The sequence below is a fragment of the Neovison vison genome, chromosome 11 (assembly GCF_020171115.1).
Source record: "Neovison vison isolate M4711 chromosome 11, ASM_NN_V1, whole genome shotgun sequence".
NCBI classification, from domain to species: domain Eukaryota; kingdom Metazoa; phylum Chordata; class Mammalia; order Carnivora; family Mustelidae; genus Neogale; species Neogale vison.
Window position 1 is genome coordinate 116,650,046 of NC_058101.1, and position 21,993 is coordinate 116,672,038.

Sequence of the window (21,993 nt, forward strand, 5' to 3'; positions counted from 1 at the left end):
ACTATTCCATGCATTTTAAGCACATTAATGCACATTATAGTCTCAAAAACCTATGTGATACGTTAAAATTATCTCCAGGGTTTAACTTGCCTAGAAATATTCAGCTAGGGATGCCTGGATGGCTCAGTGAGCTAAGCATCTGCTTTTGGCTCAGGTCATGATCCCAGGGTCCTGGGATTAAGACCTGCATTAGGCTCTTTGCTGGGGGGGGGGGGGTGTGAAAAGAAGCCTGCTTCTCCCTCAGCCTGTTGCTCTCCCTGCTTTTGCGCTCGCTCGCGCTCTCTTTCCCTGACAAATAAATAAATAAAATCTTGGGGGGGGGGAGAAAAGAAAAGAAACATTCAGATAGTAAGCAGAGATGGGATTGAGACTCTATATTCTGGCTCCTAAAACGAAAGATCTTAACTACACACAATGCCTCCTCATGAAACTTTAATCATGTCTTTCTGAAGTAGTATAAAATGACAGGTTCAGGACAAAACCCAAATCTCCCTATTTTTATAAATAAAGTTTTATAAGACTTCAGCTATGCTCATTTGTTATGTTTTATAGCTGCTTTCTGACTACTTCTAACTTGGTTGTATTGCAATGTAGACTTTACGGCCAGGACTTTACAGGAAAAAAAGTTAGCTGATCCCTAATGAAGACCATGGATAACAAAACATTTGTATATTTTTGAGGGAAGTGAATCAAATCTTTCTTAATTTTTCATTTTTTAAATTCCTCTTCTCAAAAAAAAATTCCTCTTCTCTTATTTACAAAGATGTCTAATAAAAGAAAAGACAAATAGATCTATTTGTTCTCACACCTATTTGTCATAAAGATAATTTAAGTCATTTTGATTTTATTAGTAGCTACTCCTCAAAAACACAACGAAGATTCATCTATTTAAAACCATATATGAAGTAGTAAACATCTGTATTTCTATTAGTAAATTTATACTAAGATAAAGGCAATAGTTTTCTCAGGTTTTTATTTTCATTAAGGTTAAAATGAAATACTTAAGGAATAACTGCCCTCCATCTAAATGAGTCACGAGATGCTAAAACACTTTTGATCATCTGTAAAACTTTAAGGTTGGTATTTCTTCCAAGCAATTGCATTATGTTATCTAAATGTGTAACGCCATCTTTCATATACTCCGTGATTAAAAATAGGTATTTTCACTGTAATTAAATACGCCTTTGTTTCTGATTTTCAAACAAAAACAAAACACAATTTCAGTAAAAATGTGTCTCAGAGGAACACAATGGCAGGCTTTCCACAGTACCATTTGCTTAAGTGGCTCTCTGCTCCGCCCCCTGACCAAGAAGTGTTGAACACTCAGAGCATCCCCTGGAGATTCTGCAGGGTGTTATCTGCTCTGTATCTGCAATGTTGCAGCCTGAAATTCTTGATGCCAGATTTAGCCCATCAAATTACACAATAGTATGTGAGTTGTATTACAACTGAGACATTAATGCTGGATTCATGAAGAAAAAAGAAAGACATGCATAGCAAAACCGTATTAGTGGTTATTTGATTAATTACTGAATATGATCATAACACAACCACAGTGTCCAGGTATAATGAGGCTGGCATTTGTTGTTAAAACTGTGGGTTCCAATTTTGGGGTTTTGTTTGTTTGTTTTTAAATAAGCAATAAAATAGTACACATGATTAACAGATAATATAACTACACATACCAGGAAAGAATTTCCTGGCTGGTGGGCTCTCTCACCTTGATCCCACTTCATTTTGAAGCTGACATCAAATAACTATCACAAGATACACTGATCACAAAGAGTAGCCAACATAATTTTGCAATTTTTACAGGCAGAGATATACATAGCTAAATAGTGTTGTAGAGGATGGGACTGGTGGATAGGAAGCCATTCAGGGTATGAGTAATTTGGAAAGACTGATTTTTTTAATGCAACATTAAATACATATAAGAAAATATTATGAGTTTATAATGATTTCAAAACAAACAAATTAGGAAATATAGTGCTAATATAATAAATGATACCTACAAAGTCCTGTCATCCTCTCCTTACCTGTACGTGTTTACCCCTCTCCTACTCACTAACTCTATATAGGTAATCTATAACCCATATTTCTTTTTTGTGACTTTAGTATATATAAGTATATTAGTATGATATACACACATATACACACTCAAGTATAATACATATATATATATTCTTTAATAACATTTCACTTTGCATATTTTTGAACTCCATATTCTGCATGAACTTATCTGTGATTTGTTTTTTGTGCTCAAAATACTCTTTGTGCAACATAATAATATATGAACATTAAGTGTTGTATTACATGAATATATTATACCCAGAGGGAGAGTAGTAATGTGCAAGCATTCTGGAAAAAATGGTATTAAGGAATGATTTTAAACATTCACTTCTTAGTAATTCCATTTTTGGAAAAGACTAGATTTTCAAGAAGAGATTAGCATCTTGCCCAAAGTCACACAAGAGAACCAATATTAAAATATGAGAAGTCTTTTCCTGTACAGACTAATATACTGTCATTACTATGCTACATTGCCTCTGCAGTGTATTAATCTTAAGAAATATTGTAACAGCTTTTAAAAGAAAAATAATACCTCAATGTGGAGAGTATTCAGGTAAAATGACTTTGTCTTGAATGGTTTATTGTTCACAAAAATGAACTGTTTATCATTCTTATTAGTCCAATAAAATTTACAATATCCTTCCAAAACTAAACATGTCTTACTTTTAAAAAATACATATATATATAAAATTTAATAATATATATAATTATGGATCTATCTACATACTATCTATGTCCATATATGTATCTATATATATATAGATATATATAGGGAGAAAGAGAGAGATTTTCAGGGTGGGTAGAAGGAGAGACAGAGAATCTTAAACAGGCTCCATGACCAGCATGGAGCCCAACCTGGGATTCCATCTCACAACCCTGAGATCATGATCTGAGCTGAAATCAAGAGTTGGATGCACAATCGACTGAGCTACCCAGGTTCTCCATTTTAAAATAAATTTTGAAATTATCTCAGAACATGTATTATTCAAAAACCATGCCTTGTAAATAAATGAACCAATAACTTAACAATTGAGAACCAGGTGGAAATGGTTACTATTTCTATTCTAGGTTGTTGTTTTATAAATGAACACCCTGAATAGGTCATTTTACATATCAAAATTTTTAATGCTTATGTAATATACTTTTGGAATTAATGGATTTCCAGAATCAAATGACTGTTCATCTTTTCTTTTCTTGTCATACTTACTTCTCAGCACCATTCCTCAGGCTGGCATTTTTAAAGCCATGTTTTCTCTTGGCTTCTTGACATTACACTCTTAGTATTCTTTCCATCTTACTGGACACTCTTTTTATTGATTTTTCTCATCATTAGATACTGGAGCATCCTGCTGTGGTTTCAGTTACAAGTTCTCTTTCCTATAGTTTTAAACAGAATCTAAGTAATTGTAAATATTCAATCTATGTATGTCTACCCGAATCTTTCTGCGTTTGTAAATGTTAACCTGAATTTCTACTTGACACATGTCCTTGCATGTCTAAACAAACACCTCAATCTTAACCTGGCCAAAACTGAACTCTTCTGTCCTTCCTTTCTCACACAGGTTACTCCTCTTCTACTAGTCCCAGTCTCAGGAAGTGGCAAGAACAGGCCCATTATTCAAATTAAAACTGTCAGTTATCCTTGCTTTTCTCTTTCCATCACCACCCAATTCCAATTCACAACAATTATTTTTGGCATTGCTTTCAGAACACATCACACATCTTTTCCCTTCTCACTGCCTCAATTGCTACCACCAGAGTCTGTTACCATAATTTCTTACTTGTAAAATCCTTTCTTATATATTGACTGAAAATAGGAAATTCAATTGACATGTAGAAGGTCTACTGCCAAAGAGTATCAGTTCAAATGTACCACCTCAACTGAAAGACCAGAAAACCAAAATGACAATAATACTTCTACCTTTAGTTTCAGCAAGTATAACCTTTATTAACACTGATTAATATTAAATTATTATTCAATAATGCAACACTTTGTCCTACTAAGAACATTCACTAGTACATTTCCAAGTGTTTAAGAAATCTCTCATATTTGTCACCTGGTTTGACAGTCATTAATAATCACACAAGCAAAATAATTACAGTAGCTCTTGTTCATGGATACTTTCCCTATACTCTACCCATGATGACCTACTATATATATTTTATTGTTTAATTGTCCAAATAACTCTATGGGATGGTTAGTAAAGTTACATGTGATGAAAGCGAGACTCAAAAATCTTAATCAACTTGTAGCAACTATTAAGTGGCAGAAGTGAGAACCACCCCTAGATCTTCATGATTTCAGACACCGGTGATTTTTACCAATCTAATATACTTCCTCCAGTGGGACTTTGTTAATGAAATGGAGCTGGGAATTAGGAAATAATTTTTCTCTCCCTACTCTAATCTCTCCTAAAGGGCTGTTTAAAGTTAAGGTTACTTAAATAACAGAAGAGCCATGAAATTATACTTTTCTCCTTCTTATCTATTTTGCATATCAGGTTTTATAGCCTCATAAAAAGCCAGGCCTCAAGAAAGCAGAACATTCTTATTCAGAAATTTATCCATTCTCAGTGAGATTTCTTCAAGGAGTATAGAATGGATCCTTTGCTTTGTATGAATATTGTGTCGTATTGATTTTTTTAACTTGCATTATTCTAAAATGAGAAAATTAAGTTTTCGTAGAACTTGTAAGAATTGACACTAGTGCCCTAACTTCATCTGCATGATAAATGGTCATACTTCATTTACAGGTTTTGCAAAGGAAGGACAGAGATTGCACAAAATGGAACCACTAACGATGGAGCTATCAGTTATGTGATGACATTCCACGTCTTGTCACATTAAGTGTGTAATTTGATGAACTCTGATAAAAATATAAGCCTATGCAACAACTATACCAATCCAGATGTAAACAGTTTTTATTACTGTAGAAATTTATTAGTTCTGAAATACAGAAAGGCAGTGCTGAAGAATACCCAGTTCAGCCAGACTAACAGTATCCTGTTGAACGTTTTAGAGTATGTCTCACAGATCCTCTCAACCAAATAATTAAAATGTTAAAAGCTTAAAGGGGTTGTTCATCAACTACTTCAAGTTAAAGAAGGGTTTATTTTGAAGATACTTGTAGATGTAGCTTTTGTCTAATGGAATGCCTAATGGAATGGATGAATCTCTAATAAGAGCCACAAGAAATCTAAAAGTAATTTAAGAGAATTCTATTCATAGAAACACTCTGCAATTGGACTTAAATGGACAGAAAGAGTGCAAAATGAAAAGAGGCCTCTGGAAATCTACATCTACAAGCACATTTAAGAGTAAGATAACTATTCAGAAGTAAACGTGTGCTAACTTTATTAAAAAAAAGGGGGGGAATGACTTGGGAGGGAAGAACCAAGAGTACAAAAGACAAAACTAAAAGCTGTGAAGAACCATTTCCAGGCTTTAAGTCTGAAACAAGAAAATCCTAACCTATTCATTAGTTTGCAGGTCTTTAAGCAGAGAACTGAACTTGGGTTGCTATACTTAAGACTTGTCTACAATTCTGCAAGCCTTACATGATGAGATTCTAATACTCTAACAGAATGATACTTTGGGTGGCCTTTGGAGGGGTAAGTGTACTTTGCACTGTGAGGGATCCATCACTGGGGGCCAAAAGGTATATAATGGTAGCTTTGGATAGCAAAGGCCACAACATTTTTTCACCTCCTGGTACCCAGACCTTTGTATAGTGCCCTCCCACTCTAACAACAAGGCTATTCTTTATTTCCAATAAATTTCACAAAAGTGATGATATGTTACTTCAGAGACTAAGGTACAAAAGTCCTTGCTCAAAAAAAAAAAAAGAGGGCACTCCTCATTTTGTGTCATTCCCTTTCTCTTGGATTGTACACTCCTGGGAAGCCATTTGCCATGTTGCCTACACAGTGAGAAACAGTCTCTGGCCACCAGCAGTGAAGAACTGAACCCTATGAACAATAGGATACGAATGAGCTAGGAAGTGAATCCTCAAATACAGTCCAACTTCCATATGACTGCATCCATGGCTGACGTTTTGAGTGCAACCTCATGACTGGCCTTCAGCCAGAAGGGGTAGATAAGCTGCCCTCAAAGTCCTGATCACAGAAACCATAACAAACCTTTGTTGTTTTCATGTACTAGTTAATTTTCTATGGAGCAACACATAATTTTATTGGAACCTTTTATTTTGGTATCCCTGAACCAGGCTAATCTCACATTTCATTATTCCTGCTAGGTTTATTACTAACTTCTTAATAGATTTCCTAGGGATGTAAATACAAACAACCATGTCATCTACTGATAGAGGTAGTTTTACATTTTCTTTCTAATATTTAAGGTTTTTAATGCTTTTTCTTGCCTTATTTCTTGCTAGGACTTGAACACAATGCTAAATAAAAGTGGTGAGAGTGGACATCTTACCTCTCACCAAAGTGAAAAAGAGGTTTCACTTTGTACTATTTTTGTACTTCACTTTGTACAATTATTATGATTGTTAACTAGGAATAAAAGTTCCTTTCTATTACTAATGTACTTAGAATTTTATTTTGACCCATAAATTGGTGTTCAATGTTTTCCAAATATGCTTTCTACATGTATCAATATAATCACATATTTTTTTCTTTTAGTTCATTAATATTGTGAACTACATGATTAGTTTTAGAATGTTAAACAAACCTTGTACTCCTGTAATAAAACCAACTAAGTCATTGTTTATTTATATGTTCCTCAATTTCATTTAATAATTTTTTTTAAAGATTTTATTTATTTATTTGACAGGCAGAGATCACAAGGTGGGGAGAGGGTAGGCAGAGAGAGAGGAGGAAGCAGGTTCCCTGCTGAGCAGAGAGCCCGATGTGGGGCTCGATCCCAGGACCCTGGGATCATGACCTGAGCCGAAGGCAGAGGCTTTAACCCACTGAGCCACCCAGGCGCCCCTCATTTAATAATTTTTAAAATACTTGCACATCTATATTTACAAAGGGAATTTTTCTGTAATTTCCTTTTACTTATAAAGATTTTGCCAGATTTTTGTAATAGGTTTATGCTGGCCATATCTAACATGCTGAGAAACATACTCTATTCCTGTATTTCCTCATTTTTGGGGGGGGGGCATAATATCTTTCTTAAGATTTTCTTAAATATTTTATGGAATTCAGCACTTAAACTACTGGACTTAATTTTTTTTAAATAATAAAATCTATTTCTTTAATAGAAATTGGACTTTGCAGACTTTCACTTTCTTCTTATGTAACTTTGAAAAGCTAGATTTTTGTCAAGGAATTTGTGCCTTTCATCTACATTGTTATATTTATTGTCAAACTGTTGTTAATAGTATTCCCTTGTCTTCTTTCAATGTCTTTAGAATTAGTACTGATTATTCCTGCCTTGATTCATTGATGACATCAGAAATTTGTGTTTCTTACTTTTTTCTTTATTCTTCCTCAGCCTTTTTTTTAAAAACTTCTCAAAAATAATTGGGTTTATAAATTTCCTATTTCTATTCTCTCTTTTCAATTTTATTAAGTTTGTTCTTCATGTTTCTTTCTATTTCTTCCTTTAGGTTTAATTTGCCCTTCTAGTTTCTTAAAGAAGAAACTTAGATTATCAATTATAGCACTTTCTTCCTTTAAGTATAACTTTTAAAACTATGAACTTCTTCTAAGCATAGTTTCAACTATATACCACAAATGTGTTATATTATCAACATCATTATCATCTCACTTGAAACACTTAAAAATTCTCCTCAAAGTTTTCAAATTGACCCATTAGGTTTATAGTAATTTGTTGTTTAATTTTCAATATTTGATGTTTCTCTAGTTAGTTAATCTGACTCCTATTTAATTTCATTTTTCATATATTATATAATATATGTGTGTGTATGTATATATATATATATATATATATACATATATATATATTATACATTTCAAATTTATTGAGACTTTTTTATGACCTCGCATATACTCTGTCTTGGTGATGTTCCACATGGATTTGAAAATACTGTATAATTCTATTATTAATTGCAATAATCTATAAATCTCAGTGGGGTTAAAGAACTTGATGATGTTTAAATCTTCTGAAAATTTTCTGATTTTCATGTGTAGCTGTTTTATCAATTCTGAAAGAACACAGTTAAAATTATCTATGATGTGAATTTGTCTATTTCTTCATTTAGTTTTGTCAGATTTTTGTAACATATATTTATAAGCTACATAAATAGGCCATCCACGTGTATAATTATGTCTTCCTGATGAACTGACTCTTTCATCAGTATGGAACACAGGCCTTTGATTCTGGTAATACATCTTATATTTATACCTATTTGACAGTGCAGCCATTCATTTTCTTGTGTTTGCAGTTTTACTGGCACATCTTTTTTCAATTTTTACTTTAAACACATTTTTTGAGCAAGCACAAATAAACATAAAGCAGACAGCAGAAACTTGCGATTTTGTTATTTTGAAAAAATAAATATAAAAAGAAGTCTAATTATTAGAGTGCTATCTACATTTATATGGCTAACTGCTTGCTTTTGGTAAATTTCCTTACTTTATGACTATTCACTGTTGCCTTCCTCCCATCTGTAATTGTCCATTGCTGGAGCTGGGATTCTATAGGCTTTTCATTTGCTCTTGATATGTGCGGATAGAAAAGTTGTCAGTTATAGGGGTGCCTGGGTGGCTCAGTGGGTTAAAGCCTCTGCTCAGCTCAGGTCATGATCCCAGGGTCCTGGGATTGAGTCCCGCATCAGACTCTGCTCAGCAGGGAGCCTGCTTCCCTTCCTCTCCCTCTGCCTGTCTCTCTGCCTACTTGTGATCTCTTTCAAATAAATAAATAAAATCTTAAAAAAAAAGAGAAAGAAAAGATGTCAGTTATAAAATCACTGAAATCATTTTACTGAAATGTGTTTTTAAAAAAAAAAAACTCTTAAATGCCCATTGAATAATGACGAATAGTGAAGTTCTCTATATAAATATGTGACTTATATTTAAAATAAAAAAAATAGAAAAATACCTTTGAAAATTTTCCATTATTATTTTTGGAGATAATAAAATTCAATAGTTTGAACTATTAGGTTGTTGTGACAAGAAAAAGGAAAATAGGTAAGAACTCAACCAGCAATTACAAACCTAAATATTTATGGCTTTGTAAACTATATTGATTCTTAAATAAATGGTATTCTGACCTTCACTAATCTAGCTATATTATGAGAAGAGACTCATCTCACAACATTAACTATTATTTTTTTGTTATTTATCTAACTTTTTTCCTTTCTTTCTTTCTTTTTTTTTTTAATGCCTTATAATTCAGGAAATTTGCTAGGTACATTCCCAGTTCTTGTTTATTAAATATAAACTAAAAAGGCATGGATAGTAGTGGGGGATTACAAACAACCTTAGATAAATGTTCTTATTAGCTGTTACCTTTCTAGAAATTGTACTACTCATTTTACCTGAAATCTCTTCCCAGCAGTCTTCTCAGCTAGTTACTACAGTATGAACAAACTTCATGAGAGAGTGACAAAAGAGACAGAACAAACTAAAAGGAAAGAGAACAGAAACTTTCTCTGTAGACATTAAACATTCTCTTCTTATACTATAAATAGAATTATGTGGAAAAAATAACAAAAAAGGAAGAAATAAAATGACATAGTTTTCCTCTTGCTACTTTTTAGTGACTTTTATCACTAATGCTGAAAAATAAAGTGACAATAGAATTTCTAAGCGTCCAAAGTCGGTCTTTTTTTTTTTCCCAAATAAAAGAGTTAACATTTTCAGAGCTGTTGGAAATATGCATGTGCATTTTAATAACAGCAAATGATCTTCAAAAAGGGAGAACAAAATTAAAAGTATGAGATTCCACTCAAATTATCCACATTTAACCCACGTCAAAATTAAAATTTAATAAAACAAAACACCACTGGGAAAAATCTTAAGTAGGAGCATTTTTTAACATGATATATTAAACTCATTAATCCTTTTTCATTTTAAAAATCAAATAAATAATCAAATAAAAAAACTGGGTCTTTCTTAAAGTTAAAAAATAATCTGCGTATAAAAGTGGGACTGCCATGCAACATAAAATAGTAACTGAGAAGTAAATTGCTGTTTGAAAATTCCTGGCTTAGAGAACATTTTTTAAAGTTTATTTCAGTAATGTCTACATTTAACATGGAGCTCAAATCCCAACCCTGAGATCAAGAGTTGCATACTCCACTAACTGAGCCAGCCAGGTGCCCCAAGAATATTTAAATAAACAACTTTCTTTAAAGGCATCTATTATAAAGACTAGAACAGTTGTCTATGCTAATCATATCATAATATTGCTTTTCTTGTTGACAATAAAGAATAAGACCCTCCCCCCACTCTCTGGATGGGTTTAGCAAACAATAATAATTACTCCTTATACATCAGCTTTAAAAATCAATTCTCTTCAGTTTCTTCAAATATTCTTTAATGAATAAAAACAGATGGAAGTATAAAAACAATCTCAGTATACTCAGGACACTGACTCCATAGTGAATATCACTGAATATTTTTAAAATATTAAATATTTAAATATTAAATATTTTAAAAATTACCCTAAGAAAGCCTTTGACACTTCCTGTCTGTTCTTTCTACTTCCCTTTTTTTTTTAATTTTAAGATTTTATTTATTTATTTGACAGACACAGATCACAAGTAGGCAGAGAGGCAGGCAGAGAGAGAGGGGGGAGGAAGCAGGCTCCTCGCCGAGCAGAGAGCCCGATATGGGGCTCGATCCCAGGACCCTGGGATCATGACCCGAGCCGAAGGCAGAGGCCTTAACCCACTGAGCCACCCAGGTGCCCCCCTACTTCCCTTTTACTTGTTGATTTTTTTAATTAAAACTCAGACCAAGGGAGCAGCTCTAGCTGAACAGTTGAACACTACGGACTTTGAGATTAGTATCTTTCAATATAACAGTTGTTATTAAACTTGCTTTGTTCAAAGAGATTTGGTCTGCATGTTAAGCCAAAAGTCAGGGAGATTTGACAAGTGCAGCAAAACACTTACATTTCAGTATAGAAACCACAGTCATAAATATAGTGCAGTCTTAAATATTTAACAGGCATACCAAAAATTAAAGCCCTAATTTGTAGTTTTTGTCAATTCCTACGGCATAAAACTCCTGTGTGGCTGATTTCAAGCAAACAAAATGACATATATGTATCTAAAATTGGAAAATTTACACAGCAGCCATTATATGATATTTCCATATATAGATCCATATATATAGTAAATAGTTAATAGTAGAATATAGTAAAATAAATAGGAAACAATGGGTTTTGAGTATTGATTACCCTTCTAAAAATATAATGTGTTTCATTTTAAGTGTATATAATTTAGTTTTTATGTCTGACATAAAAACTATATAAAGACTATGTTAGTTTTATAACTGACAGTTCATAAAATCCCTGAAATTCTAAGAGTGATCAAATATAAAAGCACTACTCCTACATACCACTATTTAGATTCTAGACCCAAAACCACCCCAGCAATATAACTGGTATAGAATGCAGATATCTCCTCCAGTTTTTACATTAACAGCTGATAAGAACACATGACTGAATGCTCCCAATCGTCTATGGTATGTATTCTCTTAAATTCCCTTCTCTCTCTCTGATTCCATTCTGGCCTCTAGTGGTAGCTGCTAGCATTATTATTATTATTATTATTATCACTGAAGTGTTAGAAAAGCAAATTATTAGAGATCATCTTTGTAACGGAACCATAATACTACTCATTCTAAATATTTATATTTTTCTTTTCTCACATTATTTATTATCATCTCCTATCAATTACTACGAATCAATTGAACAATAGTGGGATACAGTAAAAAGTCACTAACTTTGGAGTCAGAAATCCCAGGCTGTTGTGTTGAATTCACACAACTAGTAGAGGAAAGTCATTTAAAATTTCTGACCTCTCACTTTATATGTCTGAAATAACATTAGTATGTACACTACTTGTAGAAATCCCCAAAGAAGACAGTCGTAAATATAAAAATAAACCCACAGCATACTTAAATCCTAAAGAATGGCTGATTACCTGGCATAAAGAGGAAATAATCCACTATGCATTCTCCTAACTAACTCATTATCTGAGCACAGACTGTAGGAGGGCAACTGTATTCAGTTGGCAAATGAGTCACTCACTCAGATTAGATCTCACTAGACTGATTGCTAACTGGGACAAAAACGATTAACACTACTTTTATGGTATCATATAAATAAAGGATCAATATCATTAAAATGAAATCCATTTAGGGGACCTGGGTGGCTCAGTCAGCTGAGAATCAGAATCTTGATTTTTGGTTCAGGTCATAATTCCCAGTCCCAGGGTCATGGGACTGGGCCTGGCGCTGGGTGTGTTGCCTGCTTAGGATGCTCTCTCTGCCTATTCCTGTGCCCCTCCTCCCTTCTCTCTCTCACTCTCTTTAAAAAAAAAAAAAAAAAGAAGTCCATTTAATAGGTCTCTCAATAGCTTTGTAACAACATCTAAACAAACATAGGTTAAAAGCTGATGCCCATTTCTCTTTAAACAACTTTGCCCAGATTTGGTGTCAATTTATTCTTTTTCAATTCCTTCACAGAATCTTAGAATTTTAGAGCTGAAGAGTACCTTATAAACTGGAGCTCCACATCCTTCATTTGACAAATGAGAAAATCTAAGATGCAAGAGGATACTTGACCCCTGCCCAGTGCCATGCAGTTTAACAGAGGAGGGACTAACCAGTCTGCGGACTCCACTGTCTACCAGCACTGAAAGACATTAATCTTAAAGTAAACCATTACCTCTTGAAGGACTCTCTTCATCTTCAATAATAACGTCTTGACGGCTGTGCAGTCCTGTAACATCAGTCTGAAGGGCAAAGAATCGAGGCCTCCATTTTCTTCCACACCTTGCAGGGGCCGGTCTGCAGATGGACTGCTGGGCATTCGGCTGATATGGGAGCATCTGACTTCCTGATCAATGTCTTTTGTTAATTTCAGGGAAAGATTCCTAACAAGAAAAAAAAATCACAATGTAGCATATTTAGAGAAGTATTTTCCAAACTGTTGATCAATGTCAGGAGTGAGCTAGAAAAAATTCCTTGTGTTTGGCATTTCCTCTTACTAGTCTGAAAATTCTAAGACCCTTTTGTCAAAATTATGAAATAAGTCAATTGTATTTTTTTAGTAGTAAGATTCAACGATAATCACTACTTTAGAATGTGATTTTCTTCCCTTTTGGGAATTTCATTTATACATGATAACAGTATGTTTATAGTTTCTTAAATTAATTCTTTTTAAAAATGTTGAAAGTCAACAGAAATCACCAAAAGAGAAATTTCGTATCTTTTCTAAAGATGTTTAAAAATTAGTTGGAAATATTAAGAAATCAAAAATTAAGATAAAATAATTTTGTTAATTATGTTAAATTACTAAAGCAATCATTAGCCATTTTTGGAATTAAGAAAGACTTGTATGCATAAGATTTTCTGTGAAAATAGTAAAATAAGTGGAAGATGCATAACTTTATATGTAATTAGTCTGTTTATCAAACAATCATTAAATTTTTAGCAGAGTAATGTGTGGAAAAAATACCCATATATTTACCCTATTCTAGTTGATAATCAACAATTATTTGAAAATAATTGCATTTTGGAAATCCTGTAACATGGCTTATATTGATACTATATGTAAAAGTAAAGATACTAAGGTCAATAATTTTCCAAATGTGCAGATCAGGAATCTAAAAATAGTGCAAAAGAGGAGCTTATGGAAATAGTCTTTTTCACTGAGTTTTTCTGAATTTGTTTCCATTTCTTAAAGCCAAGGGGCCTATACAATGAAGACAATTAACATGATAGCATAGTTCAGGCTATTTATGGAAAAAGTAGTTTAGGACTTGTGCTCAATTTGAATAGCTTTTATGTATAATATTTACTGAATTATATGCCAAGGTCACTTAGCAACCTAAATTGGAAAAAAAAAAAAAATAGAGTAGCCTTCTAGCTTGCCACCAAGGCTAGGAAAAGATACCAGTAAGAAATATACCCTCAGTTAGTTTTACTCAATTCTTTTTTTTTTTTTTTTGGTTGTTTTTTTTTACTTTTTTTTTTTCTTTTATTTATTTATTTGAGAGAGAGACAGTGAGAGAGAGCATGAGAGGCGAGAAAGGTCAGAGGGAGAAGCAGACTCCCCATGGAGCTGGGAGCCTGATGCGGGACTCGATCCCAGGACTCCAGGACCGTGACCAGAGCCAAAGGCAGTTGCTTAACCAACTGAGCCACCCAGGGGCCCTAGTTTTACTCAATTCTGATTATTCATAATAGTAGATTAACTTATTAAAGATTTTATTTATTTATTTGAGAGAAAGAGAGAGAATGTGTGAATGGTGGGGCATGGGTGGAGGGGCAGAGAATCCCTTGCAGACTCTGTGCAGAGCCTGAGTCTGAACTAGATATCCAGACCATGAAATCATGGCATGACCAAAATTGCAATTCTGATGCTTAACCAACTGAGTCACCCAGATGCCCCCACCACAGTACAATTAATTTTTAAAGTATCAGATAATTAGTAAGTAAAACACACTTTTGGATTACACTAAATTGTTCACTTGATCTTCACAGATACATTCATTGATCACAACTGTTGTTTGAAATGGTAAGACAGTAATTTCTGTCATCATTTTGTATTTATAATAAAATACTAAACAGTAATAGGGATGCTTGGGTGGCACAGTCAGTTAAGCCACTGACTCTTAGTTTTGGCTCAGGTCACGATTTTAGGGCAGGAGACTGAGCCCTGCATTGGGCTCCATGCTCAGCTCGAAGTCCACTTCTTCTCTTTCTCTCCCTCCACACTCACTCATGCTCGCCCTCTCTCTAAAATGAATGAATCAATCTTTAAAAAAATAGTAACAGCTAAAAATTTTTGAGGGCTTACTTATAGGCCAAATACTGTGTTAATCATTCCATGCATGTAATTCACTGAAATTCTGCAACTCCAAGAGGCAGATGTAATAAATATCTTAATCTTACATGAGGAAACTAAGGCCCAGATAAGTAACTTATCTCATAGTTAAAAAGCTAGTAAGAAGTAGACTTGGGATGAATCAATCTAGACACTCTTGCAAGGCTTTTGTTTTCCTACTAAACACATAATGAGCCTATATATAATAACACTTAATTCATCTCAGGTGGTCTTATAAGGACTTTTGCATGTTAAACCAGTTAATACAACTCCTTTAGGTAGTATTATCATCCCCATTTCATAGTTGAGGAAGTTTAACATGGAGAGGTTAAGTAACATGCAGATGGTCATAGAGCAAAGAAGGGTCAGAGTTGAGATTTGAATACAGACAAGGCAAGCTCAAAGCAACTATATGAGTCTGTATGTCATGTGAAAAAAAAAGCAAATAAGCCAGAAACTTAAAACAAAAAGCCAAAAAGATAAAAACAAATGAAACACCCTTCAATTACACAAAGAATCATTTATATTTTCACTTTTACAATGTATTTTATGTAATATGACACTCAATTATGCACAACTTGTGAACTATGCAATCATTCAAAAGGGTTTCCATTATATTTTAGTGTCTTCTGTCCTATTTTCTCCAAGACTGATTAAGAATAAAATGGAATATAAAAATTAGATTTCACAGTATATGTACTAGTTTATTTAAGATAGAAGTTTCAAAGATTTATCAGGTTTTAGTTGTGAACTACCCTGGTGTCTGGCTCATAAAAGGTTGACTTGGTAAATTATACAACCAAAATTGAAAAAATGAATATAATAATGAGTGAATGAATAAAACATTTTAATAATCAATGCACTATATCTCTCATTTGTATACATAGATTTTTATGCAAGGTAAATTGCTATGCATTGCAGGTCTGCTACCCACAGTTCAAAATTTCCTAGCACTCTTACAATAAAGTAATTAAGCTAACATTTTCCTAATTCCTTTTAGTTAGATTGCTACTTCTTTGGACCTGTTTGTCCAATCACAAATCTAAACATCACTGAAGACTGACAAACGTTTCAGAAACCATAAAGGTGTAAAGTTCTATGACTAATTTCAGGAGTTCACTGAGGTTCTGTGGATTATAGCTTAACATTTAACAAATATAAGAAGCCCTGTCACTTTCAGATAGTTAAGAATGGACTATATACAGAAATGCTTGAAATATAAATCAACCATTTGTTTTATAATTCAAAAAACTGAATGTACTTCTTAATTCCAACAAGGGAGAATGATGGCATGTTTTTCACAATTACAGAAAATATCCATATTGTATCCAGCAGAGAAATGGTGGCTGAAGTTGCCAAGCTTAAGAGGAGACAGTCACTAACCTCAAGAAGCTCACCACAGCTATTAACTTTTAATGAGTGATACCAAAAAATATATTAGTTACAGTTGAACCCAGCACACCATAGATTCCAACTCTGTGGATCCACTTATGTGTGGACTGTTTTCAATAATTACAGTACAATATATAAATGTTTTCTCTCCTGTGATTTTCTTCATAACATTTTCTGTTCCTCAGCTTACTTTATTGTAAGACTACAGTATATAATATACATAACATACAAAGTATATATTAATTGACTGTTACTGGTAATGTTTCCATTCAATCTTAGGCAATTAGTAGTTAATTTTGAGGGGGAATCAAAAATTATACACAGATTCTTGACTGTGCAGGGTGTCAGTGCCTGCAACTCCTGGGTTGTGTAAGGGTCAACTGCAACATTCTTTTGCACATGAAAAACAAATATTTTTACCTCAAAACATTTTATTTATATGTGAAAAATAGCTGCAAGACCACTGTAATCAAAATCATTCTTCATTAGGTTGAGGTACTTAGTGAAGTGGGCCATTAAAAAGGACTACTACCGGGCGCCTGGGTGGCTCAGTGGGTTAAGCTGCTGCCTTTGGCTCAGGTCATGATCTCAAGGTCCTGGGATCGAGTCCTGCATCGGGCTCTCTGCTCAGCAGGGAGCCTGCTTCCTCCTCTCTCTCTCTGCCTGCCTCTCTGCCTACTTGTAATTCTCTCTGTCAAATAAATAAATAAAATCTTTAAAAAAAAAAAAAAAAGGATTACTACTCAGATGCGTAGGTTAGCACAGCCATCCTGTTGTTTATATGTGACCATTATATTGCTGACTGGTAAGTCCCTAAACCTTACAACTTTTAAATATTTTAAATATCAATCTTTTTAACAATAGACTTTCATTGGGCCAAAAATACCCAAGTGTCTCTGGGTAAATTCAACTTAAAAAAAAAAGAGAGAGAGAGAGAGAAAGCTCTACTATGAAGCCACAGTTTCCCCTCTCACAGGCCACTCATAAGGCCATGAGGAGAAAGCTAGGTTCAGGTACTCCCCTGTTCCTGCATTAGTAGGGATCACTAGACAATATAATCTATGCACTTTGGGACATATTCTCTGTCTGTCAATGCTCTGAATTATTATAGTTTCAGAAAAGTGAACAAATGGGCATTGTATCAAAAAAGTTAGACAGTCCCTTAACTTGGCCAAAAAAACCCAGCAGAGGTTGGGGTGGATACTGAGGCCTGATAACAGCAGTTCATTAATAACTGTAACTAGTATAAACAAACAACAACAACATAGTAATATTCATCAAACACATTTATTTACAGTTCACCCTCTCTGTGTCAACTTCATGAATCTTCAGTAGAACTCAGTAATTTTTACACATGCCTTGTTGCTCATGAATGTTGTTCATCTTTATAAATTAAAATGTAACACTTAGCTTTTCCACAGCAAAGGAAGCCATATACAAAATGAAAGGCAACCTACTGAACAGGAGGATTGGATTGCAAATGATACATCCAATAAGATATATCCTATATAATAAGTAATTAATATCCAAATACATAACAAACATAAAATTCAACCCCCCCCCAAAAAATTCAAAAAATGGGCAAAGGACCTAAATAAACATTTTTCTCAAAAAGACATACAGATGATAGACACATGAAAAAATACCCAATATCACACATCATCAGGGAAATGCAAATCAAAAGATGTTACCTTACACCTATCATAATGGCTAAAAGCAAAAAGACAAAAAATAACAAGTGTTGGCAAGATCTAGAGATAAAGGAGTGCTTATATACTGCTGTAAAGAATGTAAATTAGTGTAGCCACTGTAGGTAATAGTATGGTGGTTCTTCAAAATATCAGAAATAGAAATAGCACAGATGCAGTAATTCCACTACTGGGTATTTACCCAAATAAAACAAAGACACTAATTCAAAAAGACATTTGTACCGTTATGTTTATTTCAGCACTATTTACAACAGCTAAGGCCTGGAAGCAACCTAAGTGTCTATCAATAGATAAATGGATAAAGAAGATGTGGCATTTGTATATAATGGAATATTACCCAGGAATAAAAGAGAACGAAATCTTGTTATTTGTGACAAAATGGATGGACCTAGAGGTTATTATGCTAAGTGAAAGAAGTCAGAAGGAGCAAGATAAATATCATGTGATTTTACTTACACGTGGAATTAAAAAAAAAATCAAACAGAAAACCAAAAAACATAAATAGCAGAAATAAATACTTAAATATAGAGAACTGGTAGTTGCCAGAGTAGGGGGATGATGGAGGAATGGGCAAAATGGGTGAAGGGGAATGGAAGGTACAGTCATGGAATGAATAATGAGTGATGGGGATGAAATATACTGTATTAGGAATATGGTCAGTGGTACTGTGATAGCACTGTAGGGTGACAGAAGGTGAGCACAGCATAATGCACAGGGTTGTCAAATCACTGTTGCACACCTGAAACTAATGTAATATTGTGTTCCAACTATATTTCAATAATTAATTAGTGAATTAATTAATTTCAAAAAATTCACCTCAGTAAGAAAGGACTAAACTCTGTGTTCCAGACAAAATAAATAAAAAAGAGAGGAAAAGAGAGAGAGAGAGAGAGAGAGAGAAATCAAATCATTTTGTCAGCACAGGAATGAAACTTAAGCTAGTCAGATAAGGGGAACATGAAATCAATCTGTATTTCTTACAACTGCACCAAATCTATAGTCATCTCAAAATAAAAAGTTTATTTAAAAAATTACCAACATTTAGATAAAGTTGAAACTTATGGGCCTTTCTCAGTCTTGTAAATACCACAAAAATGAAGGTTTTGAGTAAGATTAACGGCACAGGTCATAAATGTTCCATTAAATGTATTCTTGAAAGTTTCAACTGTAGAAACTTGAGTTTGAACTGGCACTTTAAACATTTAACTAAAACTACTATAGAAATTCATTTTGTACTTTTGTCACTGGAATTCTTTGTGTGAAAGGAATTTTCTATCAAGCTAGTTCAAAAAATCTGTTGCAATTCTATTTTCACTATGACAGACAAGTTTAATAAGAAAATATTTATCTTGACATAAACTTGAGTGTGATTAAAGGAGTTTTCTTCACTAAGGAGAGAAAATAAAAGATTATTTTCATGATTGTTTTTTCTCATTTAGTTATAAGGAGCACTAGCAGTTTGAGAGTGAGAAATTTTACTTCCACCCACATCATTTGAAAACTTCCCAATATAATGTTCAAATGACTAACAAAATACAAGATCATGTCATTTGCAAAGAACTGATGTTCTTAGCTGTCATAGAAGCTATTCCTTATTTAGTGCACTGACACCCTTCATTATAGCAAATGTCTATGGCCATAAGGGATCTCAATGATTCACACTCTATAATGTGGCTATGCTTTCCATAGCCGATTTCCAAGGAATAGAAAATAAAAGTGATCTCTATTTGCTCACCATAATAAATAAGCATATGTATACATCTGCCTTCGAAATCTTCATTAAGTAGATCTGCAGAAAATATTACTTTATAAAAACTTAACTTTGGAAACTGATTTTTATTTAATTTGCATTTAAAAAACGGCTGGGTCATTTATGGTGAAATAAATTTCAGCTTGAATAATTCTAAGATAGGCACAAAGATACAAATCTACATTAACAGATTGGCTTTCCAGAACTAAAAACTGTTTGAGAAACTAACTACAAAAAGGCTATTGCTGATAAAAAAGCCATTCTTCTCAAATTTCCTTTCAAAATATATTGTTGATCTGAAAGTGTCATTTTAGGGGAAAAAACCTTGTATGTCAAATTGTCTTATGGTTGGATATTTAGCTGTATTACTGGAAGTGATAGAACCAGCATCCATCCCTCCACAGTAGTAATAGTCGAGTGGTTATAATAACTTTTTAACACTTAACATTCAGATGTTGTAAATTTACATTTGAGAAGGACTTCACTACTACCTGAAGTGATGGGTAGAAAAAAAGCAAGATATAGAGAAAGGCAAGTTAAAATACACATATCTTAACCGATGTGTATGTTAAGGTCCTCCAGCAAGGTCCTCCATAATGTAGCAACTGTCTGCCTCACCATACCTTATTTTATAACAACTTGTCTCCTTGTTTTTTCAAGCTTCAATTACACTGGTCTTCCTCTGGGCTCTGAAATGTGCCAGACTTCATCCTGCCTCAGAAACTTTGTATCTGTTTTTCCATCTGCATGAAAAAGTGTTGCTTATCCTTATACCTTGAGATCTCTTGTTAACATATAACAGTTCTTAAGGAAACCACCTTTGCATCTCTCCAAAGGTACACAAGTTCCTCACCTCTATGCTAAGCCTTCTTTGTAGCACTTATCACAATGCAGTTAAAACATCAACTTGAAGAGACCTTGGAGAACACAGTGGATTGAGCTGAACTACACTCCACGGCTGTGTCAAATACGAAGAGATACTGGATCAATTATGAGCACATTTATTTTTAAACATATTCCAGTGCAGGAGGGAAAGACAGAAAAATTTCCAGATGCCAAAAGGGCAAAATTAAAACAGCAATAATTATATGAGTTACCACTGTAGTGGTTTTAGAAGGTTGAACTTGAGCATGGAGGACAAGGGGCGTTAGAGAGGAGAAGGGAGTTGGGGTAAATTGGAAGGGGAGGTGAACCATGAGAGACTATGGACTCTCAAAAACAATCTGAGGGGTTTGAAGTGGCGGGGGGGTGGGAGGTTAGGGTACCAGGTAGTGGGTATTATAAAGGGCACGGCTTGCATGGAGCACTGGGTGTGGTGAAAAAATAATGAATAATGTTTTTCTGAAAATAAAGAAATTGGAAAAAAAAAAAAAGAAGGTTGAACTTGGATGCCATCTGCAAAAACATAAGCTGAAGTTTTGATGCTGGTGCAGATTTAGGGGAGTATCTGCCAGTAACAAAGAAGTCTTACAGTACTGGGAGACAAGAGAGTTCTAAACTTTAAAAAAAAAAAAAAAAAGAAGCGCAAATATCAATCTGATCTACTTTAAAAATAACTCCCAGCTAGAACACTCTTCTTTCTTTAAAGGAAGATCATAAAATACAGATCCTCAGAAATAAGTAATCCATGATGTCTGGCAAATATTCAAATGAATAGACATGCAATGAAGAAAAACGGGAGACAAAAACAATTCACAGACATTATGAGATGACCCTTGTGTTGCTATTATCAGACATGGATTTTAAGCAGCTATGATCATATCAATGTTCAAAGCCTTTAAAGAAAAAGTTGACATAACAAATAAATACATGGTTGATCTCATCAGGGAAATGGAAACTATAAAAAAAGAACGAAAATGAAATTCTAGAATCAACTGATGCAGTTTCTGAAGGGAAAAAAATTATTTTATGTATTTTATATATATTCTAAATATTCACATATACATATGGCAGACATTGTAGGTTGTCTGCCCACTATTCATTCACACCTCCTTCCTTCTTTAAATTAGAAACAAGAAAAAAAAAAACAAACCTCCCCAACTTATTTAAATGCTGGCTCTATTATGGCTCCAG

The 21,993-nt window shown here is 33.7% G+C and overlaps 1 protein-coding gene across 2 annotated transcripts in view; it reads right to left on the reverse strand.

Moving 5' to 3' along the window:
• CCSER1 (coiled-coil serine rich protein 1) overlaps nt 1-21,993 on the reverse strand; it is a 1,235,477-nt gene that overhangs the window by 917,353 nt on the left and 296,131 nt on the right. For both annotated transcript variants that reach the window (XM_044224492.1, XM_044224493.1), the window contains exon 5: nt 12,907-13,114. In XM_044224492.1, coding sequence (XP_044080427.1) covers nt 12,907-13,114 — 208 coding nt within the window. The remainder of the gene's footprint in view (nt 1-12,906; nt 13,115-21,993) is intronic.